At 32.2% G+C, this 26,722-nt stretch overlaps 2 protein-coding genes, 1 long non-coding RNA gene and 1 pseudogene across 9 annotated transcripts; 2 read left to right on the top strand and 2 right to left on the bottom strand.

The window, feature by feature from the left end:
* Positions 1-7,288: 7,288 nt before the first annotated feature.
* LOC146935038 (uncharacterized) lies at positions 7,289-9,078 on the top strand. Its single transcript, XM_085750245.1, has 4 exons — positions 7,289-7,679; positions 7,786-7,887; positions 7,968-8,307; positions 8,709-9,078. Exons 1-3 carry the CDS (start codon positions 7,392-7,394, stop codon positions 8,304-8,306), a joined length of 729 nt encoding a protein of 242 aa, XP_085606371.1. The 5' UTR covers positions 7,289-7,391; the 3' UTR covers position 8,307; positions 8,709-9,078.
* Positions 9,079-9,089: 11 nt separating this feature from the next.
* Positions 9,090-12,706, top strand: LOC146935039 (uncharacterized). 7 transcript variants are annotated; one of them, XR_015030110.1, is made up of 7 exons: positions 9,090-9,759; positions 10,281-10,378; positions 10,562-10,678; positions 10,764-10,880; positions 10,984-11,064; positions 11,883-11,922; positions 12,314-12,706. It is a non-coding gene; the product is annotated as an uncharacterized LOC146935039 (long non-coding RNA). The 7 variants fall into 7 exon arrangements; XR_015030111.1 differs by having other exon boundaries at positions 9,349-9,759; positions 10,284-10,378; XR_015030109.1 differs by having other exon boundaries at positions 9,349-9,759; positions 10,281-10,409; positions 10,562-10,880.
* A 2,409-nt stretch (positions 12,707-15,115) lies between these two features.
* On the bottom strand, positions 15,116-16,346 carry LOC146935040 (F-box/kelch-repeat protein At3g23880-like; annotated as a pseudogene).
* A 5,563-nt stretch (positions 16,347-21,909) lies between these two features.
* On the bottom strand, positions 21,910-24,660 carry LOC146935041 (F-box/kelch-repeat protein At3g23880-like). Its single transcript, XM_085757584.1, has one exon. The coding sequence runs from the start codon at positions 23,332-23,334 to the stop codon at positions 22,093-22,095; it is 1,242 nt and encodes a 413-aa protein (XP_085613710.1). The 5' UTR covers positions 23,335-24,660; the 3' UTR covers positions 21,910-22,092.
* Between the last annotated feature and the right edge of the window lie 2,062 nt (positions 24,661-26,722).

Below are 26,722 nucleotides of genomic sequence, written 5' to 3' on the forward strand. Positions count from 1 at the left end.
TTTCACAACTTTTCAAGAACTGGTAAATTTACTGCATTTTTCTGCAAGTCCTTCAACTGGAGTATACCTATAGATCTTGAATCACATAAGAACATATTTTATTGCATCTTGAATCTTCAAGATCTACCATCGAGTTTTTTTCACAAGTAACTAAAGTTTATATCATAAGTTAATATTATGAGATAGAAGTTAATTAAAACTAGTCTTACATGTACATGTGATTCAAGATGCACACGTCCAACATGCATACATTGTACACACATTTGTTTCTCTAAATAAGGTTAAATAGAAACAGAGAAGGATGCAAAAATAACATTACTAAACCAAACAATTTAACTTTTAAAGTTGTTGAATGAACCTTTCACCTTATAATATCTTATATGATATCAACCTTTGCCGATGGTGTGTTTTGAATCAATAAGTCTATCATTCCGTCAAGTTACACAAGTAAGAGAGTTCTACGTTCAATAAATCAGGAACCAACATTAAATATTAATTTTAATGTTTTTGTCACTTAAAAATTCATATTTAATTCATGTTTTGTGAAGAAAAAAAATATTAATTTTTTTTTTGTTTGTAGAGATTATTATAATACTATAAAAATTGAAAAGTTTACCTGTAATATAACAATAAAATAATTTGAGTTTACTTTTGTATAGAATATAGCTTGAGTTAATTATAACAATAAAATAGATAAAATTGGCATTGGTCTCTTAATTTTAAAAGCTCTCCTCGACAACTTTTTTATAAACTCATATTTTCAATTATAAGAACCTTTTATAAATGTTGTTTGGCCTAACTTCTTTTAGAAGACAATTCAGAAATAAGTAAGACAAGTACAAAACTAGATATAAAAAACTTTTCAAAAAGTAGTTCATATGAGTTTCACAAATCACGTGGGAGACCTTTGAAAATTCTGTGATCCTTTTGTGTGGAGATAATTGTGTCTATGCATTTTAGCTTCTGCCATACCCAAATTCTACTAAAGTTAGAGGCTGTAAAGATTTCATGTGGTAGTGGCCGGAATTTGCAAACATGGAATATCCCGATGAAAGTGGAAAGTGGAAAGGGGAAAGGGAAATTTGGTGTGGATGTCCATAGTATTTGGAGGATCTCTTTAATCTAATTATAAGAAAAAACTATGCACCAAACAACACTTGATTTAGTTGTGCACATTAGAAGGAGACTGTCTATTAAGAAATATGGAAAGACTCTTGGACTAAAATATTATACAATGTTCTTTACCTTGTTGTTTTGAATTTTTACACATACATGTAGCCACTTGAGAAATATGGATGATCGATGTTGTAATCGCATAGAATTAGATTTTAGTGACAAATGATCACGATTGCAAGTTCTCTCAATGAAACATTGTGGAGAGAACCCTAAAAACAAAGAAGAACAATGACTAACAAATTTCAATAATAGGCCATATCATTGGCTTTATCCCTCAAGTTTCTTGCTGAATTTGATGTTTTTCTTCTGATGTTTTTATTTGTCCTCTTCGATGTGTACTTGAGAATATTTCTTCTCACTCAGCAACTGTATCAGTAACAGTTTTATTTTCGTTAGATGTACAACTTAATGTTTCTTCTTTAACATTCTTAGAAAAATTATATAACAAGGTAATAATGTGCATAGATCGAAATTATATATGTCCATACTCAAATATTAATGTGAATAATAAAAATGGGACAGTAGTGATCATCTTAAATGGGTCTAAGGTTGTCATCCATCAAGTCCTGCGACACATATCCACTCTTGTATCTCATATACTTCAATAATTGTCTGTTCCAAAACTTGATTATGGATATTACATGTACAGTTAAAGGTAGGAAGGAAAAGTTAGAAAGGTGCGATTCAACCTCTTGTAGGACCAAGCAAAGGATTCAGGAAAGACTTTTCCTTTCAATTCATCAAACCATCTCTTAACAATCTTTCCAAGAAATAAAAAATCAGTGTCATTTTAGACTCAAGTAGTAGTGTGACAACATGGTTCTAAATTGAAGCTGTGGTCACATATATTACTGATAAATGCTGTAAACTATGGCCACAATTGTGGTTGTGATGTCGTTGCGACTTGTGAAGACTTCTATTACCTTTATATTGCAGCCGCAATTGGAGTTGCGAGCCAAATTTTAGAACTATGTGTGACAGATTAATGATCATGACACATTTATAAATAACATTTGACAACAACGTATTACCAAAAGGGATAAAGCTAGAGTCAGATCTGAAAAAATCGAATGAAAATATAAAACATGATGAGTTTCACCTCTGAGATAAACACCATTTGAAGCTAGATGAAGAACACTAATGAGACGAGAATGTTCTGAATGTCCACCCATGTGACTAAGGAAGTAGATTGTATGAAGCCTTTCAACTTCTCCACCTTTTGCATCCATGCATGGTTTTCTTCATTGGTTGTTCTCTTTGCTGCAAGTAACATCAACACAAACTCAAAAAAGGAAATATGTGTGGGTTGTCTCCGTCCATCATGGTTCTACGAGTGTGGTGATTGTGCGTTGTTTTGATGATATATATTGAATACAACCTTGATCCCGAGAAGAGAATAGAAGACATTACAAGGTAACAAAACTCTGTTTGTTTTTCACTTGGACTTGGATCTCGTAGATGAGGATTACTAAAATGAATTTGTAGACAGCAGATAAGGTAGCTTATAACGAATACTAATAAACTAGTTTGTAGCTGATAGCAGATAAGCTAGATAAGCTAGTTGATTGAATTTGTAGTGTTTGGTAAAACTAGTGGTTGAAGTAGTTTATAAATATGAAATGACTTTAAAAAATATGCATTAAATTAATTTTTAATTTTTAATAAAGATTGTAGGGGTAAAATTGAGATAGAAGGTGATAAGCTATAAGCTTTAAGCTGCTTGAATTAGCTTATTACGAACCCCTATAAACTCATAAAAATAAGTAATTAGCTCGCTCGTGATAAAATGACGGTTACCAAATGGGTCTTTTTTATTCAAATGAGCTTATAAGACATAAGCTATAAGCTCAAAAAGTTCCCTTATCAAACAGACCCTAGTATTCCTTTAAGAAAACTATATTCACTTTTAAGACACTACAAGAAAATATAGGATATGCTACCAAAATTGCACTACGGATTGTGTTCCTAGTAAAACTCAATTAAAAATACTTTTATTTGACCGGATAACTCTCATTAATAAAAAAAAAACTCCTATTAATTCAAATACAGCGCTTCTGCTATTTTTTACTTTTTTTACTTTTTTAATAATAAAAAAAAACTTGCTCCCATAAATAAAATAAAATCTCTTCTCCTCATAATCTTCATCACAATCGATTTTTCAGATATAATCACACCATTTCACCATTTCACCATCTCCAATCTCCAATTTCCATCACAATCTTCATCACCATTTCACCATCTCCAATCTCCAATCTCACCATTTCACCATCTCCGATCCATCTCCGATTTATCAGCATCAAATCTCGGATTCAACATCGCATGCACCATCGCCGATTCATTCTTGGTTAACGGAATCTCTGGTTCTCACTTTTCCGAGCTCACATCAAAAGCATTCCCCGTTTAGCAACCGTCGCCGCATTTTCTCAGATCTGTCATTGATTTGAGGTATCTAAAACTATGCTTAACTCGTATTTTAAGATTATTTAACTCAATTTGTTGTTCTGAATATTGCAATATTATATGTTAGTGATTGATTATGAATAACGAGATTATGATTGTGGATGAGTTGAAGTTTTTTCCTAGATTTGATTTTCAGTTGCAATTGCTATGTTTGATTTGATTTTGCAATTTAACATGTGTGTGAATACGGATTTAGGCATTCAAAATGATAATAAGTAATATGTTATAACAAACTGCTGTCAAAATGTTAGTAGATAAGCTGTAAGTTATTTTCAAAAGTTATCTCAGAGAGCTTATGTAAATAAGCTAAAAAACAACATATGGACACCTCATAAGTTGATTCTTTAAGTCTTACAAACGGTCTCATAAGTGCTTATTTCTGTAAATAAGTTCACATAAGTCAATCTAAACAGGCTATTAATTTGTGACATAAGCTTGAAATAAGTGCTTATTTCCACATTAATTAGTTTTGTGCTTAATAGATGAAATAATTATGTAATTCTAGTTTTGCTTTATGTTTTTGTATCTGATTTGTGATCTTAAGTTTTGAATCCATTCACTTCACATAGATTTGAAGTTCTGACGGTTTGTGTCTAAATTATCTTTTACAATGTTTTGTGTTGAAAAGTGGCAAATATAGCATGTCGACATGCCGGTGTTTAAATGGATAAAAAGTGGACATAAGATCTGCCGTTGTTTTTGGTAAAGAAAGACAGATGTAGGATTTGTTCATATATTTCAGTATTGCATTTTAGTTATAGAATATACTGTCATTTCTTCGACATACTCGACTTGTTCTCTACTTCTTTCTCAATTAAATGTAGGTAGTTCTGTTGTTCATATCAGTGTAATGCTTGTGAATCTTTCATATGTTGTTCATATTAGACATTTGTGTAAGGCTTTGAATTGGTGGAGAACGTATTAGGAGTAGTTCTCTTACAAATTCTAATTTTCTGTTTCTTGGATGATCAATTAAGTTTGATGACATAACTTATTATGCAGGTTAGTTAACCGGTTAGGCCTTTGTTAGAACGATGAATGTAGGAGTTTAATCGATTAGAGGACCGGCTGATTTGTTTGATTAACATATACGACGTGAATCTAATTGATTAAGTTGATTCATGAAGCAAGTTAATGAAGATTAGGTCTGTAGTCTGCTGGAAAAAAGTCATAGAAGTTAAGTGGGGATCTAACTAGTTAGACTACAACCTAAATGAAATAATAGTGTAATTCAACTTAGTAAAAGTATAGAAATAGGACATCCCTATATTTACATTGACATTGCCATTACTTTAATGCTAACCTTAGGTGGAGCATTATGCACCCCTTGTGGTTGTAGATTGCAATTTAGAACTATTTGCATCACAATCCTTAATATTTGTGAAAAATCTTTGTTAAATGTGGTCCTGAACTGTGTTCACTTTGTAGTCGTGGACCTTTTTAAAACCAAAAATGAAAAGGATTGGACCAACTTGATTCTGGTGCATCTTTGAAGTACTAATTTGAATGTTACCATTAGTTTGAAAGAACTTTCTCCCTGTTATCTCATTTATTTGTTTTGCCTTATTATATAATGACAGGATGATTATATTTTACTTGCTTTTGTGTAGGTCCTAACAAACTGTTTGTATTAATTAAGGCCCCCTCTTCTTTCAACCAGCCTCAACATTTTCTGCCCAAACGTGATTTCAAGTACAACAAAAAGGTAAACTAGACATTGAGGACATATTTAATTTGTGGTTATTTTTTTTTATAGATTTGAAGTATATGATGGTTCCTGTCTGCATAGGGCATTATATGCTGTATTTGTTAGTGTTGTCCTTATAGTGAGTGATGTTGATGACTTCTTTATTTGGTAAAGAAGATAGCAAGTGCTATCTATATGTTTGCTGCTTTCTGAAATCAAATATCGCGGTCCTTTTTTTTTTGTATATGCATGATAAAGTGAAAACATAATTTAGACACAGACACATGTAGCTGTGAACTCAATGAAACTTGTGGCAATTTGTAGTTCATCGTTAAATCATTAATATGATCACTCTTTAATTTCTTTTAAGCTATAACTTCAGTTGATGCTTTTGTTGTTCCCGTTGGCTTGTTTTCCTTTGGAACTAAAACAAGTTGTTTTTCTCTCGCACTCTGAGTAAGCTTAAGGACGTTTCTTTAGGACGAAAAAAATTAAATCTTTCAGTGTATCTTTAAGGGGCATTTGGCATTTCCAGAATCTACACCCCTATGAGGGAATGAGCCTGTTGAAGCATGAAAATGAAATTGGTTTTAATCTATATGTTGTTTCTTTGACTTAAAATGAGATATATAATCTAATTTTATTTTATTGAACTGAGGTTCCCAATCCTTAGTAATCGGTTGTCATGCATTATATGTTTCTATGTCGCACATTTTTCGTTTTAATATATATGTTATTTCTTATCTAGTGTCATGATACGTCATATGCACCCCTGTTACAATATGATAACTAGGTTTGACTAATGGTTTGATTGGTTCTGAAATTCTTGTTCGAATATTCTGATTCACTACAAGAAAAAACAAGATTTTAATATGATATGTTATGATAATAAGGTATAGTTCTGTTTTACTAGATTCCCTTGATAGTCATGAGACCCAATAGAAGTTGGATGAAACAGAGAACAAATTCTACTGATCAAATTTTACTAATCAAATATTGTTTCTTTTCTGCAATTCTTATCATTTCATAAAAAGTCTCGAGTTTGAAAGCCTTTCACATATATATTTTGTGCAAGTGAGATAATTATAGGTTATCTTAATTAAGAAACTGATATTCTTAATTAGTGATGTAGATAGATAAACATATTCACAAACTGATAGAAAGTAATGAAATACAATCAGAAGTATGCCTAGTCCTTTCATAAGTCCTTTCTTAATTATTTGATTTCATTCAATTCACGCCGTTATCTTGATATATTCATTGCAAGGTGCCACAACTAATTATGGTGGTTGGGAAAGTGCTCACACCACTTTTTATGGCAAGAATGATTGGAAAAAAAGACAAGATCAAGGTGTGGCTGTGAATGATGAATACTATGCTTATGATGATGGTGCCTACAATGATGGTGCCTACAGTGATGGTGAAGATGAAGAGATTCAGCTCATTCGTGAGAAAACAAATCAACAAAAATCACTTAGACAACAAGCAGTATTTACAAATAATTCAACCAAAGGTATTGGAAGATTTTCCAGAGTTCCAACAATGAGAAGGTTAGTAGTGCTAATGGTCCACCCGCCAACGAACCAACTTCAATGCCTTCAAGTGGAGGATCACATGCAGAAACTGATAGGAGAAAAATTATAACTGTTGAGGCAATCTCTAATCCGTAAGCTACTTTGTTGCTAACTATTGTTTAGTTCATTGTATTGTGCCTTGTTGTTGGCTGAATTGTTTTTAAGGTTTTTAGCACCACTAATATGTTATTGTTTTATTTGGATTCGAACTTCTCACTTGCATTAAATCCCATCTGTAGGAGGAGGTTTGTTCCCCAAAGTGTAACCCGAGATATTATATCTGGGGTGATAACGAGGATGCCTACTCCAGCTGAGAAGTGGAAAGATTACAATGCTGAGATGAAGGATGAATTATTTAAGGAATTTATGGTAACTATATATGTTCCTCTAGTCTTATATTTTAGTTTATAGATAATTTTTTTATGTTTATACTTATATGATATACTATAACAACGTAGGGTAAATATAAGTTTCCATCAGACTATGATCGTAATATGGCAAGAACTGTGTGGGAAAGAACATGTTTGGACCGATATCCTGATCATTTAAAAAATACAAGAAACTCTGCCTTAAGACAAGTGAACTCAACAAATTTGCTCGACACTAAGGGCCATGGTCCCAAAGGAATGAAGACAGAAGTATGGGATGGCTTGGTCGACATTTGGTTGAAACCAGAATGGAGGAAGAAGTCAGATTCTAAGAGATGTAACAGAGCTGCCTTACCTGATGCAGTATTGCACACTGGAGGCTCTATATGCTTCATTGAACATAAAAAGAGGATGGTTAGTTATTAGCTTTATATTATAATACATTTTACTTTCCTGTTTGGGGTGTTTTTAAAATTACATTTTTTTCAAGTTAGTATATTCTAATAAATGTCAATTATAGGAGAATGAGTTGAAGCATGAAGTTTCTTATAGAGATGTGTATGATCGTATTTACAAGAACAAAGATGGAGAGTATATCTCTCGCCGCTCGAAAAAATTTATGGTAAGTTAATTTAAATTTGGATTTATGTATAATATCAATTCAATTATCTTGTAACCAGAACTTAATCATTTCTTTTATAGGAGTCATATGACACCGCAATGTTGGAAAAATATGGAGAGGATTCTTCAACTCATCCGAAGGTTGATTCACTAGTGTGGGAAGAGGTGTCGGGTCCCAATAAGAAGAGACGGACTTTAGGGGGCCGCAGCTTGGACATCAGAGCATATACTTCATTTGCAGATGGCATTGGTCCTTTCGAAATTCCAGCTACGACAGAAGAAGCTATCCAGAAAGCGGTAGATAAAGCAATGACTTCTTTTGTCCAAACACAATTGGTGCCAATGTTGGAGCCAATCCTATCTATGCTTAGCTCCATGCAGCAAGCACAAATGCAAGGTGGAGTATCTGATGGTATTTGAGGTAGGAAAATTATAAATTATTCCATGTTATTCAAAAGTAGGTCCCTAGAGTTGTGAGCTGTGGATAATGACATATTGACATGCAAGTGATACTATTAGAACTAAGCCATGAGAGTTTTTGTTGTGTGACTGAATTATGATATGTCATTCAGAGGTTACACTTAGACTCATTCAATATTGGTTATGCTGAATTATGGAATGAAATAACTATTTTTCATATATAGCCTATGTCTATACTCTATGTCTCCAGTTGTATATCTCATGTTTTCATATATAGGTTCTGTTAGAATAAAATATTTGTGTTTTAAGTATTTCAGCTTAAAGATGTTGTCTTGATTGTTATGCAACAAGTAAAAGTTATTGCATAAATAGAAAGATAATAACGTGGACATTTTATTGCAGTGCTTGAAATTGTTGATTCTTGAGAATAGTCAAACACGTAGTGGTAGACGTGCCTCTGATGTATCAATTACTGGACTAGCAGCTACTAGCAATGATTTTGTGGTGAAGATATGGGAATGAAGTTTTAGTTAATCCAATTTTTTTTTGGTACAAAGTTAATGAAGTTTTAGTTAACGTCTTTGTGTATACCTGAGGATATCAATGTTGTCATGACCACATCTCTCTTTATTATGTGTTGAGATAAATTTGTGGTAGAGATATTGGATCATTTGTGATCTATGTATTGCTACCTTTTTGGTACCTTCAAGTTGAAGAATATATCACAAACTGGATTATATATATTGTATAAGCTCAATTAATGTTCTAATATTAAGAATATCTCTACTAGAAAACTGTCGTTTAGAGACTGATTCAGAGACCGAAATAAATTGGTCACAGTAGAGACCGATATAACAACTAATTATTTTAAACAAGTAACCAAAATGATGTTGGTCTCTAAATTGGTGGCAAAGTATATTTAGCGACTGATTTAAAAACTGATTTTCAGCCACCGAATTATCAGTCACAAAAAAAGAATCTAAATTTTTATTTGATTATTTATTGTTTATTATTATTATACCAACATAAGCTGTAAACCACATGTCCACATTCATTTGAGCGGGTGTGCTGAAAAAATTCCCCCCTTTCACAATTTCACCAAAAATGAAACCCAAAATTTTCCCCCATTAATTTCCCTCTTCTTCTTTTCATCAAAAATTAAACCCTAATTTTCCCCTTTTCATCTTTTTCCCTCTTTTCATTTCAACCCAGAAGAACATATTAACCCTAAACCCAAAAACAATATTTCCCCCTTTTATCCTTTTTCATTGAAATCAAAACTCATCATAATGAAATTGAACCCCAATAGTGAAGTTCCAGCTGTTCCTATTCATGTTCTCATCTCACGTGTTGTTGCTGCTGTTCTCGCCGTGTTGTTGCTACTGTTCTCGCCGTTCTCGTCGTGTTGTTGTTTCAAATCGAATACAACCTGTTCTTCTTCTCATCTCACCAGGTTTGTTCATCTTCTCCTCATGTTAGTTTACTTTCATTCAATCACATGATTTCATATTCTTGTCTTGTTCCTGTTCATTTATTTATATTCTCAATTTTGAAATTGGTGTTCCTGTTCATGTTTTGAATCACTCGATTCAAACACTACCCACTAAAGTATTTAGTGAAAAAACCACTTAGAAGGAACAGGACCGTTTTCCAATGGAGGAAAAACTACTTGATTCTAACCCATCGAAATTGGTAACCACTACCCACTAGGAGTCATTAGTTAATTGGAAAATCTCAAAACTCACATTGTAAAGTGATATTGGTAACCATACGTATCAGTTTCATAAAAATGATTAGACACAATATATTTTATTAGAAAATAATATGGGTTGTTTTTTATTCCCATCCTCTGATTCAAACTCTACCAACTCACAAATGGGTTGTTTTTTATACTCTGATTATGGGTCGTATTTTATCTAATTCCTTTTAACGTTTTTACTCTTGTTTTTCTTGTGTTTCCAAAATCGAACACAGTAGGGAAGAAAGGCAAATGACGCGACGAAGAATCATTAGCGACTTTGTTGTTTTCCAGTCTCGACGATCCGGTGATCTACACTCTTGGGTGTCTTCAGGTTTGTTCCTTTTTTATTAGAACCTATATGGGTGCATTTTGATTCTCTAAATATGAGTTTCTTGAATTTTATGTGTATAGTTAAGTTGGTTGTTTCAAAATGGACACTATTTTTTTGCTGCTGTGTAATTTATTGGTGCTGTGTAATTTTATGTGTATTTATTGGTGCTGTGTAATTTGGCAGACTGAGATAGAGGAATTGAAGAATCAAAAGGGGTATGATTCTTCAGCTTCTAATGATGGAGTTGAGAAGCTTAAGAAAGATTATCTTCAGAAGCTGAATTAATTACTTGAAGATCGGGTAAACATTAGTTTGCATTGGTAGAGTGAAAGTAAATGTTATAGTAAGACTGTGATGGGTGTTTTTTTTTCTTGTGTTGTTGCAGGTGTCTGAGTTGAAGAAGAAACTGGGATCTCAATCCCAATTTTCAACTCATAGGAAAAAAGCTGATGAATCAACAAAGCAGTTGCAGTATGAGATTCAGAGTTTGAAAGCTCAGAAGGTGAAATTGCTAGCATGAATGTACTTTTTTGTTTGTATTAGTACAACTTTATTTCTTGCCAATTCTTCTTTAGTATTTTTTATGAACTTGTGTCTACGTATAGGTTCAACTGCAATGTAAGATCAAGTTAGAGTTTGTGCGATTCAGATTATGCAAGGCTTTACTTGAAAAAGAAGTTCTGCAGGTTTGTTTTCAACATTCTCTTACTTCTGTTATTCAATGAATGAAACTAGGATTGAGAAAAATCCTTCTAAAGGTGTAACAGTGCTCAAGTATCTTATTGGTAATATTTGAGTCTAGTTGGTGTACTTGTATCTAGTATATATCCCTTTGGTATAATTGGTGCTGCTATCAGTATATTTATCTTATGGAAATATGTTTCTGAATAAATAATCAGCTTAAAAAGGAGGGAAGAAGCCGATCTCCTTTCATCTCTTCTCATACAAAGCCGATCTGGCCTCATTTTTCGCACACGAGACAACCAACGTCGATCTAACCACTACGAGTTAGTTAATTTCTCCTTTTCCCCTTTCTTTGTATTGATATAAAAGGGTTTGCGTTGATGAGTATATTATAGCTCAGTTTGAACTGTGAGGATCTGACTTCAATTTTTTGCGGTTTGTGTATTATAGCGTTGATGTTTGTGTATATGTTCTAGATAATTAATTGACTCTGAAATTTAGATATTTGTGTATTTTTTGGTTTAGTTAGTGTTTCATATTGTGGTTAATGGCACTATCCAATTACACATTCTGACATTTGTAATTTTTATTTGTGTGTTGCCTATGTTGTTGTTGATGTGTACTAGATGTTTGTGTATGTCTATTCTTTTATTGATTTTCTTAGTTTGTGATTAAAAATCAACAAGCCCCAAATTTATTTCAAAGACGGTAACTTTCTGATCCTAATAAATTTAAAAATTAATTTTATTTGTCTTAGATTAACTTTTCTCTATGCTGACTCCATTTTTGTTTCTGATTTATTTTTGTGTTGTGTTTTTAGATCTCCACCACTTTGAGAGGAAAATGAAGCAATTCATAGGGTAAGCTTTTTGTTAGTTTAACCGAGTTACTTTTTGTCATTATTGTTGGAGTTTCCCTTTGTTCTCCCCGTTTCATAAATTCATTTGTATTGCCATTGTAACTTAGTGTGGTTGGGGAATTTGACAGATTGTGCTAGCAATGATTTAGAAATATTTTATTGGAAATAAGCACTAATCTATTTTAACCAACAATTCTTTATGTTTTTTGAATACATGTCTTCCTTAAAAGTCACAGTAGGAGACTACATTTCACATTGTTGCATTGGAGCGTATGTAGGTGAATTTGAAAACAGAAGGCAATGACTTGCTTTAAAATCTAACTCACTAATGCATATATGATAAAGGTTCTATCATATGATAATACTCATTATTTATCTTATACTTCTAACAGGTAGCAGCCCCAATAAGTAAGAATGGAGAGGATATTTACATTAACAACTGTTTTGTGCTCATGGTGGAATTGAAGGATTAGCAATGGGAATATAGGTGTGGCGGGTATGAGACTGCAATTGATATTATTAGATCTAATATTGTCAGATTTACGAGGCTGCAATTTTCATTGAGTTTTATAAGATATCAAGTTAACGAGATCTTCTCTTTTTTAATATCTTTTTGGTGTATAGAATGATAAATTTTCAATTTTGTTGTAATTTAATTTCAAATCTTTTCTATCTTTGTTGATTGTCATTAGAACTTTTAATTTTTTTCTTTCATCTCTTCTCCTGTTGTACTTATCATCTATGATAACATTGTTACTATCTTTTGAATTTACTTTCCTTCACTATTCAAATTTGATGTTGTTTGTGCCCTGTAGTGCTTTTGCAAACCATTGATTGAGTTCATGTGCTAATCTACATCTTCTATACATATTCTCCATGGGTTGTATGTTATTCACTACTTTAGAGACATGTTTTTCTATACACAGAGTTACTATAAATTAGCCTATGTACCCAAACTTTTTGTTTAAGATTTTAGCATATACACTAGCCTATACACAAATTGTAAAGTGTAAACCATGCCTTTTTTAGTGTACCTTATACTTTCATTTATCTTTGATGTTATATGGAAAAACTTTGGTAGTGTTATAGCTTGATGTTCAGTTAATTTTGATGAAGCAATGTAGTGGCTATAGCTTGATGTTTAGATAATTTTGTCTTCTCTTTGATCATTGTACACATGAAATATGTGAACATATCGGTAAGATTGTTGATGTTAAAATATTATGCTCAAATTAGATTGTTGATATCGGTAATTTTGTCTTCTCTTTGATCATTGTACACATGAAATGAGGTTGAAGATGAGGTTAGTATTATGTATTTTGATTAGTTTATGTATGTAGCATTGAATGGTTAATGTTATTTCTTTCATCATGTGACATTGAATTATTTTCATCTTTTGCATGGAATTTGATAAAAATGTGAGTTAAAAATTACAATATAAAAATAAAATATTGTAATTCTTCCAGTCACAAAACAGTGACCAGGTACAGTATATAGCAATTTTTTTTTTTTAAAATGATCTATAGAGACCGAAATAGCGACTAAAACGTAAAACATTGTAAAATAATATCCGTCTCAAATTCGGTCTCTAACTTCGGTGGCTAATTAAGTGGCAAACTTAGTCACAAGATAAGTCACTAACTAAGCTGATTTCGGCCAAGAAAACGGTGTCTAAATCGGTGTCTAGATTCGGTCTCTGATTCTGTATCGAAATTCGGTGACAAAATCAGTTTCTACGTGTAGTCACGAAGTCAGTCGCTAAAAATCAGTCGCTAGACCAGTGACTAAGGATCAGCGACCAGCGTTTTAGCCACTCTTATTTTTGGTCGCTGATTCAGTCACCATATCTATTAGAGACCGATTTTGCTGATGTAGCGACCAAATATTCGGTCTCTAAAAGGCAGTTTTCTTGTAGTGTTGTAGAATTAATATAGTAAAAAATTATACCATTAGTTTTCTTAAAAATAAAAACTGCAAAAAAAAAAATGGCCGCAAACTTCCAAATGACTAGGATCTCGTCGCAAATTAGTTAGCTATAGATTTGTTGAGGAATTGCTACGTTAAGTTTTAGTCATGTTGCTGTGGATTTGATGCTAATTTGCTATGACAATTCTTAGTTATGTTGCTATGGATTTGTTGCGAAATTACTACGATATGTCATAGTTATGTTGCTATGGAAATTACATTTTCAATACTTATTTGCTATAGATTAACTAAATACTTGCTAGGAATTTGTTTCTCTTAACTATGGATTTACTAAGAAATATTTCCTTAGCAAATTTGTCTCTCAATCCATGCTACGGTCGAATCAATAGGTATTCCGTAGCATATCTCTAGCTAAACTCGTTTGCTAGGATTTAGTTGCGAATTAGCTGCGAAAATGGGCGTAGCAAATCACATATTTTCTTGTAGTGAGATAACACTCCAGATACATCAAACTTACTTATATTCCATTATAAAGGTACTTTAAAAATTCCCCTTGTTTGGAAATTTACAAAAATACAAGTGGCGTCATTGTAGCTAGTTGTCAAAAATAGTGATACAAATGTACATTCAAAGACAATGGCATCCACCATATTAACAGTGTCTTGAATGGGGTTATGGCAAACACAGTCAATAGAATTAGTCACAATGAGTTAAAAATTAAATTGATTAAGATGGTGGGTAGCTATCTAAGGATAAATGATACAAGTAATTAATTATGATATGCTTCCCAGACTTTAAGACCAGGCCTATATAAATTTTTTCCACAGTTTCCCTTGTTTGAAAGCTGAAAAGAAACACCTATCGTATTGCTCTGCCTTTCGTGTTAATCCAAGATCAACTACCATAAATTTCACATATTCAACTCAGTTAGTAAAGGATTGTGCAAAATTTGAAGACATCATGAAATTGTTGTAGCACTGAGAACCCTGGAATCTTAAAAAATCAAATTACAAACCCTCGAATGCAATGTATGAATGTGAACTATATAAAATTTAAAAAGTAACGTACGATGAGAGAACAAACAACTCAAACTAACAAACAATTGAAATTAACGGCAGTTTTTCAACTTAAAGATTCCATCAACTATTACTTAACAAGGATCCAACAATACATGCATAAAATAAATAACATAAACATAAATTAAACATATAAATGTTGTAGTTGAATCTCATACACAAGTGACATAGCATATAATCAACATCTTGACATTAAGAACAAGGTGATATCAAACTCTCAACGTAGACTTCTGGGTCTAACCAACTACTTCTATTTTGAAACTCGCACATATTAAAAGTACCATTTTTGTAATCATAGACAAACAACTTCAATGTCAAAAACTCTTGAAAATTCATTAGCACTTGATCATCCTCCAAAATAGAATAGCAACGACTCTTGGGATTAGGATAGAAAACCCGATTTCCCAGGCTCTTTATTTCCATATTCCTTCATAATCCAAACCTCCACAAGCATATCACTGCTGCTACTAGTAAAGATGCACAAGCAATCCCTCAACTTTCCCAAGGTCCAACGATGCTTCTTCATATCAGGCAGCAAAAGATTTTGATACGACTCGTTCTCCAAATCAAGAGAAACAATGGCATTCAAAAATCTACTTGAAATATTATATGACAACCAATTAATGGTGCCACTCACAAATACACCTGGATTATCACTGAAGTCAGAAGAATCACTGATGTCAGAATATGGGAAGTCTTGGATCCTCCTCCAGGTATCGGTACCCAAAGTATAAATACTAACTCTATATTGGTTCTCAAAGAAAGATACAGCAACAATCTTATAATTGCGAGTGGAAGGATTATATCCAAAGCTAAATGTGGAAGAGAGAAATCTATTTCCTCTTCTAGGATATTTCAAAGGGGGAAACGTATTGAATCTCCTAATGGAAGGGTTCCACAAAAGAGGGAAATGATTCTCAATGGTGAAACAAAGGATGCCGTCGCAAGAGCAAAAACGCATAGCAGAAACCCGAATATTGTTCAAAACAACAGGACAATCAAGTTGGGTCTGCGTGACGGAGCTAGAGGTTGATAATGCGCTGAAAACAGAGGGAATCGGTGAATCCCAAAGAAGTATATCAAATGAGTCTCTAGGAGTGCTTATGATTATGTGGTGGAGGTCCTGGGAAGCCTTTGACATGCTAAGGTGTTTCTCTGGAAATTTTCCATTGGAGATTAGAGAATTCCAAGACTTGCAGACGCATCGGAGTTGAAGGAGGAGCTTGACGGGGAGCCTGCAAAGAATCTCTGGCACCAGATCGAAGGGAAGAATTGGAAGCAACGGCGTGTAAGACAGCGACAATTTTAGGGTTCCGGTGGGAGTGGTTGTGAATTGGCGCTGCTTAACTGTGGTTGCTTCATCCGAGAGTGAATGAGAAGAAACAACGTCGTTTGGGTTGTCGTACTCATTACTAATCGTCATTTTACGAGTGGGTTCATTACTAAACGTCATTTTACGAGTGGGTTCTCAGGAAAAGGGTTTTTCAGCGGCAGTAACCGATGTGTGTAACTATACGGAGTTAGGAATGGGTTTTGCGGCTATATAAGGCTATAATATAGGTCAAATGCATCTAAAGGTCCTTTAAGTTTTTTCGTTTTTCCCAAAGTGGTCTTTAAGTTTCAAAAGTCCCAAACAAGTCCTTTAAGTTTCAAAAGTCCCAAACAAGTCCTTTTAGTTTTTGAATCGTTTCAAACAAGTACTTTTAGATGATGATGGTGATGATTCATATGATAGCAACAAAAAGCATTATCCACCATTTGTCATGCCTAAAAAGATGACTAATTTTAAGTGGGTGTTAGGAGCCAGATTTGATACCAAAGATGAGTTCAAGGAAGCAATTACCAAAGATGTGTGATTTCATCTTTTTTTTTTTTTTAAGAATGTGATTTGATATTGTTAAAATATATAATAATGAATATCTAAATTACTGAATTTTATATTTACACTTTTAATTTACAAAAAGTGTGTTTGAAATAATTTTCGCTATTTTTTTAGCAAGTGCTCAAAAAAATATTTTTAAGATATACAGCTTAAATCACTTTTTATATTATAATCTGCAGGTGGACTTATTTTAGATTTTGTTAGATTAAGAGTGAAGAATTATTCATGACACGCAGCTGTCTGTGAATGAGTGTGGAGAAGTCGAAACGGCTCAACATTTATTCCTTTCTTGCACACTTTTCAAGGACCTCTGACATTTAGTCCAAGATTGGGTAGGTGTTTCCATGACTGATTCTTCTAGTATTTCTGATCATTTTATTCAGTTTACTCACTCGACAGGTGGATTGTTAGCGCAACGTTCTTTTATGTAGCTAATTTATCTTTTATGTGTTTGGGTTTTGTGGAATGAACGTAATAATATACTTTTCAATCATAAGGAAAACTCGATTGATCGGTTGCTAGATAAAGTAAAAATCCTTTCATTTTGGTGGATGAAGGCTGCTAATGCTAATTTTGTGATAGGATGGTTGTCGTGCACGCTTTCTTGTTTGGACATCGACTAATTTAGTTTTTCTATTCTTTGTGTATTTGTACCTAGCTTGTTGTAAGCTTTAGTTGACTTCCTTAGCACATCTTATGTTAGAGACACTTCTACTATGGTGTTAATATATTCTATTTTTGATTGTTAAAAAAAATGTGAAGAATTATTTTGGTCCATAAAATAACCTTAGGACCCAACATGGTCCTAAAAAACAATATTTATTTTTCGAGAAATAAACTCATCCAACTTTTTTTTTTAAGGAGTAAACTCATACAACTTAGTTTTTACTTGATTTATCATCAAAAATTTGTTATGTTCATGTGTCTACCAATGTGTTCCTGTATGAACGGATGGAGTTTACCTCCTGAGAAGGGCGTATATTCCTCTTGCCGGTGAACAGATAATTTATCGGTGTATGTTTTAAAAGATAAAGGACTTGAATGACAAAAAAAAAAAAAAAAAGCAAAATGACCTCATGAATAAGTCATTATGTCTAGAAGATAACATCAAAATAGCTTTATTAACTTTTATAAGATAAAAATAAATTTTGAGTACAGAACAATGTCTAATAATATGCAATCCTTATATTTATTTTTTATGTATGTTTTTTTCTCATTCATACATGAAGATTGCATGCCAATATTCCAAAACTCAATTAGCAATTGGAGGTGGAGGTGGAATATATTTAATACATTCGCAGGCATGCTGGTCATTACAGGTGGGAATATAATAAGCTCCATCATTTTTATATTTACATACACAACAATCCCCACATTCTGGATATGATTCACAAGATTTGGGACAATTTGCATGACAATAAGTATCTGTCTGATCAGAGGATGTGATCACACTACTGATTTCTTTTGCTTCAGATTTTATCCACATAGCTGCATACATAAACAATTGATGAACATGAGATTTGATAACAATGTTTTATACAACAACCAACACGTGAAGCTAAGATTTGAAGTTTAAATTGATTGAAGTAAAAAAAATCACAAGATGATGTATATGTGCAGAAAATTTGCTCAAAAATTTAAGTAGACCTGATGCAATGAAGAAGAGGAAGAAAGCGACCAAAAATGCCAACTTGAGATTAAAATTCCTTGTGATATCCATCTTGAGTTCGGATATAGATAATTTTGTTCATTTTTAGAGTGGTTTACATTTGTGTGTATATATAAGGGTCAAACACATCCTCGTGAACTTAGTTCAGGTGGTTGGGACAATGCAAAATATATGCAAGATCTGAGATTCGAACACCGACCACCACAAAAAAAAAATAATAATAAGGGTCAAACACATATAGCTTGAAAATACAAGTTTTTTTTTTTTACGGAGTCTTGGAAATATAAGTTCTCTAGGAAACACAAGTTTCCATTTTTGACCAAAAATCTTGGAAATACAAGTTAAAAACTTAAAATAAATACTATAGTTTAAAAAAAATAATCTTGGAAATACAAGTTAAAAACTTACTCCATCCGTCTCTCTAAATTATAGTCGTTTAAAGTCTGTGCATGATTATTAAGGAAATAATTAATTGTGTTGATTTCAATGGTAAAATTAATATCATTTACTAAAATACCCTTATTAACTGTAGTTAGTGGAGTAGTTAATTAAGTTGGATGAAATTCAACAATTAAGGGTATAATAATGGAAAAAATAATAATAAATGTTGCATTGGTATTCTAAAGTGACAATTACTTTGAGAAAAAGAAAAAATACAAAAGAGACAATTATTGTGAGACAGAGGGAGCAAAATAAATACTATAGTTTTAAAAACCGGCTCGGTAATCAAACTGGTAAGGCTACTGGATCAGTGAGTCATTTGTCGAACCATTGAGTAAGTGGTCAAACTGCTTGACTGAATCAGATTGAACCGAATGGCTCGTTCGCATAACATGGTTTTTAAAAAAAATTATCTATATTATATTGCACTAAACCACATAATTCAGTATTTAAAAATAAACACTTATAAAATGTCACAAATAATTTACTTTATAAATTTGTAAATAAATATAACCACCTTACAATTAGCTTTATTTTTATGATAATGACATTATTTACGAATATATTTTGTTTTAAATATATTAATAACAAGCCGTCGTCCGATCCTTTTACCGCACTAATGTGTGTGTATATTTTATTATGTTTGTTTGTATAATTTTGGTTACAATTTTTAAAAATTTTAAATATTATTGAAAATAATTCTTACATCGATTTATCTACAAATTATTGTCAAAGCATATAACAAAATTATTAATCAACTCAACATATTTTGGTTTGTTTATATATAAAATAAAAAATAAAATAAAGATCAATTTCTTATTGATTATATTTATAGTGATCTAGTTTGTTACACTTTTTTAAGGATAAAGAAACAAATTTGTCTTCCCAAATGTGCTGAAAGGGGTAGTTTTTTTTATATATAGTATATATGACAAGCCTTTCGACGGACACGTAGTACTCGTCTCTCCGATCTTTTTATTGCGCTAATGCATATAAATTACCAACAATATTTTTTATATATAAAGAATGATGTAGGTTTTGATTAAAATAATTTTCAATTTTATTAAAGTTATAGGTTTAAATAATATATACTTTAGACATTTTATTGTAAGAAACGATACATTTTTTAGAGCTGTAACAAATTATACTTATCTTTTTCAATGATACCAACAATAGAACAAATATAATATAAATTCTTATCTTTTTTAATGACATCAATAAAATAAAATTCTTATTGTCAAATTTATAAAAGGGTATAATTGGAAATGAAAAAAATTAGTCCAAAACTACGTATTTTCTTTATATATAGTATACATTTATAATATGGATCAGATACATCTATTTTTATTTAAAATGATCTCTCTGTATTTTATTAATATTTGTTTTGACATTTTTACACATATTAAGATTGTAGTTAATTTCTCTAAAGAGAAACTATGAGTAATTTTATAAAATTATTTCTTATTAATGATATTATAAAGAGATATAAAAAGAATTAAAAAAAAAGAGTAATAAATAATAAATGATATGATAAGGAAAAAAAAACATAAATGATGAAATTAATAATTCAATATTTTCATGCCGGACAATGACGAATGACATTATCATTATATAGACTGTGAAAAGGATGTAAACAGGGCCAGCCATAAGCATATGCTGGGGGTGTGGCATCATAGGGTCCATGCCCTTAGAGTGCCCAATATTTTTAGGGGGGCATATATAACAATAATTGGTTTAAAGGGGTGTATAGTAATTGTAACTCAAATCTTAGAAAATCAAATGACAAACTTTCTAATGCAATTCATTAATGTTAAATATTTAAAATATAATGTAGGTTAAGAGAATTAACAACTCAAAATAACAAACAATTAGAAATAACGGAAAATTTACAACCAAAATATTCCATCAACCATTAATTAACAATGACTTCACAATACATACATAAAATAAATAGTATAAAGAGAAGTTAATCATATATATGTTACCTTTGAATCTCATGGTCAAGTGACATAGCTCCAAAAAAAAAAAAAAACAGCATCAACAAAAACAAAACAAAAAAACTCCAAACAGGCCTGCAACTAACCAAAAAAAAAAAAAAAACTAGAACCGCCTTCCTCTTTTACAAAAAGATAAAGACATATCATAGAAAATCAAGGAGAAGATAGAGAAACTCCTCCTGGAACTCCTAGAACCGTCTTCATCTTGAACTGCTCTCGTTCATCACACTTGGAGAAAGTAGATCATATAATCAACCACACTCTTTTCTATGATACTCGTATATATCTCCTAAAGTCAGTAGGGATGGTCACAACTCCCACTCCAGTCGTCACATGAATGTACCTTGCTATAAATTTGAGACAATTCTAAACAGACAGTCAAGATTAAACTATATACACTTTGAAGTCTTTCAGAGATTGAGTTTTAATGATCAATTTGTTTCATTTTAACTTGAAATCAAATAAATAATTTGCTGCAGCTTGTGCTGTTACGAATCATAAAATACAGGAACATCAAGGAGGACCTGAGGTTCCGTGTCGTTCCACCAACAGTGTGCTCCTCTCGAAATTCCTCAAACTTCTTCGATGGCAGTTCTTTGACTTGAAGGAGTTGAAGCGATTCCAAATAGAAAACAGAGCGTGAGTTGCTTTTATGGTTGTGGGTGGACAATGAAGGAGGGAATAATTAGGAAGGCACTACTTTTCTAGATATATATTTCATTGTATTTACTCTATCATTGACTAGTAATAAATCAGAAGGCACAATTATAATCCACAAATATGATGGACTATTCATAAAAACAAACAAGGATTTTATTAATAATTGTAGTAGTTATCACGCTCCTCATACGTCAACAGTGTTTACAAGTTCTCAAAAGCAATTCTATTTTTTTTTTTTTTTGATAATAACTCAAACCCAATTCTCAAACAAATATTTTAGAAAATCAACCAACAAACCATGTAGTATGATTGTGAACCAATAAATCCAACTAACAAATGAATGAAACACAAACATAGCAATTTCTCAATCAGAAGAATCCATCAATTGTTAACTAACTGCGAAGCCACTAGTAATCAAAACAAGAATATAAAATAAATAACATAAATGAAAATTAAAATATAAGTTGTAGTTAAATCCTATGATCAAGTGACATAGCCAAAGCAAACATCTCAATGTATGTCAAGAACAAGTTGTTATCAAACTCTCAACATAGACGGTTGGAACCATCCTCTTTTCGATGTTTTTAATATTCAAAAGTTTAAAAGTATCCCTTTTAGAATCATAAACAACCAACTTCGGTTTCGATATATATTTAGCTCTAGACACCAGCAGCACTTGTTCATCTTGATAAATGTATGTTGCCTTGTTACAGGGATACAAACCAAGATCTTCAGCATTGGCGAAAGGAATAGTGAATAATTTACTCCAAGATTCTTTTTTACCATACTCCTTCATAATCCAAACATCGATAAACAACTCACCGTGAGCAAAGATGCACAAGCAATCCCTCAACACACCTAATGTCAAGCACACCACATTTAGGTCTCCATAATCAGGTTGAAAAATCTCTTGATAAGACTCGTTAGCCAAATTAAGTGAAACAACAAAAAACAAAGAATTAAATTCTCTCCCATCCTTAGACGTAACCCAATTAATAGTGCCGCCGACGAATGTCCCCGAAGATTCACCAACAGGAACACCACAACCACAAGGAAACATTTTAATCCTTCTCCAACAATTGGTACCTAGAGTATGAACCACCACTTTAGTTTTCTTGAAAACCTCCACCTCCTCCTTATCATCATCATCACTGTCACTACTATCACTCTCATCGTCATAGGAATAAGCAGCAACCACCTTATAGTTATCACTTAAATGATCATAACCAAATCCATAATTTCGAGCATAGTCTAAAATGGGTGATATCTTAAATTTTCCAAAGGAAGGGTTCCAAAAAACAACATAATGCTGAATTAGAACACATATAATGCCATTACAAGAACCAACAGCTTTAAAATATCCAACGTTCAGAATGGGAGGATACCTAACCTTTGTTTGCATGATGTTAGCATTGGACACAGCGTTGAAAATGGAGGAAATCGGTGAACCCCAGCATCGACCGTAAGCACCTTTCATTGAGTGTACGAGGAGGTGGTGGCGGCTCTGTTTAGGGCAGGTGAGTGACATCTGAAGGTGCTTCTTAGCGAATTTGTAATCGTCGGAAATTAACGATTTCCATGATTTGCATACGCATTGGAATTGGATTAGAGATTTCACGGGAAGCCTACATAAAATTTCTTTAACGAGATCAAAGAAGAGAGTGGGCAGCGGCGTGTGTTGTGAATCGCTGGGTGTAGGATATATTAGGGCTTCCGTGGTGGTGGTTGATAGCAGCTCCATGTTGGCGGTTGTTTCCTCCATCAGTGACAGAGAAGAAGCGTCGGCGTCGTAGTTGTGCCACGACCTGAAGCCACCATGATTTCAATGTTTGTTCCTTTCTCGGTCTCAAGTCTGAACCCTAATGGAAATTGGAATTGTTAATCTTCATTTATACTAGTATATTTACCCGGCGTTGCCCGGGTTAGACATATAACTCTGTATAATTGAAAATTTATATATCCACTGACAAATATAATTAACTGGATTTAGAAAAATTATTAACATATATAGAACAAAATAAACATTTTTTAAGTATCCGGACTTGCAAAAATTTAGAAATGACTGTGTGTTCCTATAGACTATTGGGTTCACGGTGTCCACTATAATGGCATGTGCCAATTATGAATGGATGTCAATCCCTACTGCTATAATGACACTCACCAATTATGAATGTCCGCTATACTGGGTTCACACACAAAACAACATAAAAGATCAACATAAGCAAAAATACATATTGCTAAACTACAGAACTGGTGAAATAATAATAATAAAACAAAATAGGAATGGATGCCACAAACTCAATTATGAATTATGAATAAGAATGGAGAGAAGAGCGGTACTGTTGAATCAGAAGAAAAAAAAATAGTATAGGTGTTAGTTCAAGGACCTGAAACAGAAACAATAGTATAGGTGTTAGTTCAAGGACCTGAAACTTGTAGTTGTTTGTAATGGATGCCAGAAACAATAGTTCAAGGACCTGAAAGAAAAAAAAACAATCAGTAAACTTACTCGTAGGTGTTAGTTCCATCTTATATATACTAGCGAAAAGACGGGCACTTCGTGCCCGTCTTACCGCTCTTTTTATTGCGCTAATATTTGAAAATTATGAACAGTATTTTTTTTAATGAAATTTTAGTTTAGATTAAAAGTAAAAATATAAATGTCTGTTGCTTTTTTTAATGACACGAACAACAATCTTTATTATAGAAAAAATTGTTTAAGGGTATAATTGGGATAATGAAAAAGTAAGTATAAATATACTCATCTAGTTTGTTATATTTTTTAAATGATAAAGAAAAAAAGAACAGATATACATATATTCATATCATGTTTGTTACATTTGTTTTAATATTTAAATTTATTTTTATCTATTTGTTACATGTGTTACTTGTATTTAAAATTAAGGGTATTTTTGGAAAGAAAATTCCAACCCAAAAGTGTGCTGAAAGGGGTAGTTTCCTTTATATATAGTATAGATAAAAATAAAAATCTAAGCATAATTAGAAGAAATAATAGTATAGGTGTTTATGTCAAACCTGAAGAAAGAAAAAGCTTAGATCAAAAGAAGGTTTGAGTTTCGGTTGCTGCTCAAAATATGTGATTATGGTGATTAACAAAATCTCATTTATTTATAGTTAAAAAAAAAGTCTTTTTTCCTCAATGAAAAAACTAATTGAATAATATGGTGTGAAAAGATTAGATAGTAACTAATTGAAACTTCTTTTCCTAAAAAAAAGAAAGAAAAAAAAATTAATGGATAGTATTGAAAGTATTATATATAGTTTGTTGAGATATTTTGGCTACATAAAATATTAGAAATTAGATATAAAATTAAATAAAATATTTAGTGGATAAAATCAAAAGTTTGTTGAGATATTTATGTCAAATAAAATATAGAAAAAATAATAAAAATATTAAGAATAAACGTGGAAGTGACACGTGGCATAAAAAACCTTGTTTTATATATATACTATTGATATAAAAAAACAAATTATTTGTTTTGGTGGTGGCCGGGTTCCAACCCGACCTTTTGCATATACTAATGCATTTTCCATACCGATTGAGCTATGCTCACGATGATAAAAAAAACAAATAATTTTTTTTGACAAAACATTTGAATTTGAACTTGATAAAAAAAACAACTAATACCTCAAATTACTAATACCTCAAATTCGTCCTTGAATTTTAAAAAATCGGCCAAATTCGTCCCTGAATTTTGCGAAATATCTATTTAGTCCTTGAATTTTACAGATGTCCATCAAAATGGTCCCTCCGTCCAAAGGCTCCGTTAGTGGTGATGGCGTGTCCTCTTGCATGTTGTGTTGTCCTGTACACGTGTCAATTGCAGCCACGTGTACAAGGACTAAATTGATGGAAATGGTAAAAATTCGAGATTTAATTTTCAGTGTCATTTTTTATGTGTTTCCAATTATACCCCTCTATGATAAGGATCGATTTGATATTTATTGTCGTAATTTAAGGACTGATTTGATGGATAATGTTATAATTTAAGGTCTGATTTGATTGATTTTATTTCAGGGAATGAGTACAAGGAAATATGGCATGAGAGGACCAGTGATTTCAAATGACAGGCATAAACAAACACCACTGAGGGGTCCTGCTCCACAAAATCCAACTGCTCCTGGAGTTATTAGAGTTCCAAATCCAAATTACGGACCATCCATTTCTATACAACCCCAATACATGGAGTTTATCCCAACTTTAAGATTTCCAAAGCTCTGATGCTTGTTTAAATTATGTTTTTGGACTAGTTTCATTAATGCTTTTTGGACTTGTTTAATTTATGCTTTTTTGGATATGTAATGACTTAAGAACATCAAATGACTTGATGACTATGTAATGTTATTTTCTTGGCTATGTAATGACTTATGAACATCAAATGTATGACTTATGATGATATGCAAATGTCAGTCTTTTTACAATCAAAGTGTCTGTCTTTTATTTTTTACTTTGTTCAGCAAATGTATGCACTAAGGATCACAGTGATTTATGTTGTGAAAATTCAAGGACTTATTTGATGGGGTTTTCACTAATTTGGGGATCGATGTGATGGATAGACATACAATAGAAGGACCAATTTGATTGAATTTTTTGACAGAAGGGTTGGATTCATTCATTGACAACCTCTTTTCATTACAACATTACAACATTACACAGACTTGGTACAATACAATAACATTTTAAACAACTCAATCAAACAAATTACTCCTATCAATATCTTAATCAACTTAAGCTCACTTCCTACACAATCAACTTTATCCATCAACCTTGCCCTCCAAGCCTCTTCTCTAACACTATCATTTGGCTTCTCCATCAACCTTGCATTTCTTCCATGACCAGCACCATTGTTTTTAAAATAACCTAGTTCTTCAGCTTCATCAACACAAATTCTAGGACTCCAACATTGAAGCTCTTTCACATCATAATTGTACATAAAGCTTGAAGATAAAGACTGACTGTTGTAGCTGTTTTTGCCCATACGCCCACCACCCATCATTTCTGAACACCAAATCTTCAACAATGACCACTGATTTTTGAATTACGAATAGAATCAAAAAAATTAGGTTTTTAAGTTTTTTGAATTGGGGAAGAACTTTGGCATCAATTCATGGAAGAAATTTTGGGGATT

The sequence above is a fragment of the Medicago sativa genome, chromosome 3, assembly GCF_051527215.1.
Source record: "Medicago sativa cultivar Bolivia chromosome 3, Bolivia_mono, whole genome shotgun sequence".
Taxonomy (NCBI): Eukaryota; Viridiplantae; Streptophyta; class Magnoliopsida; order Fabales; family Fabaceae; genus Medicago; species Medicago sativa.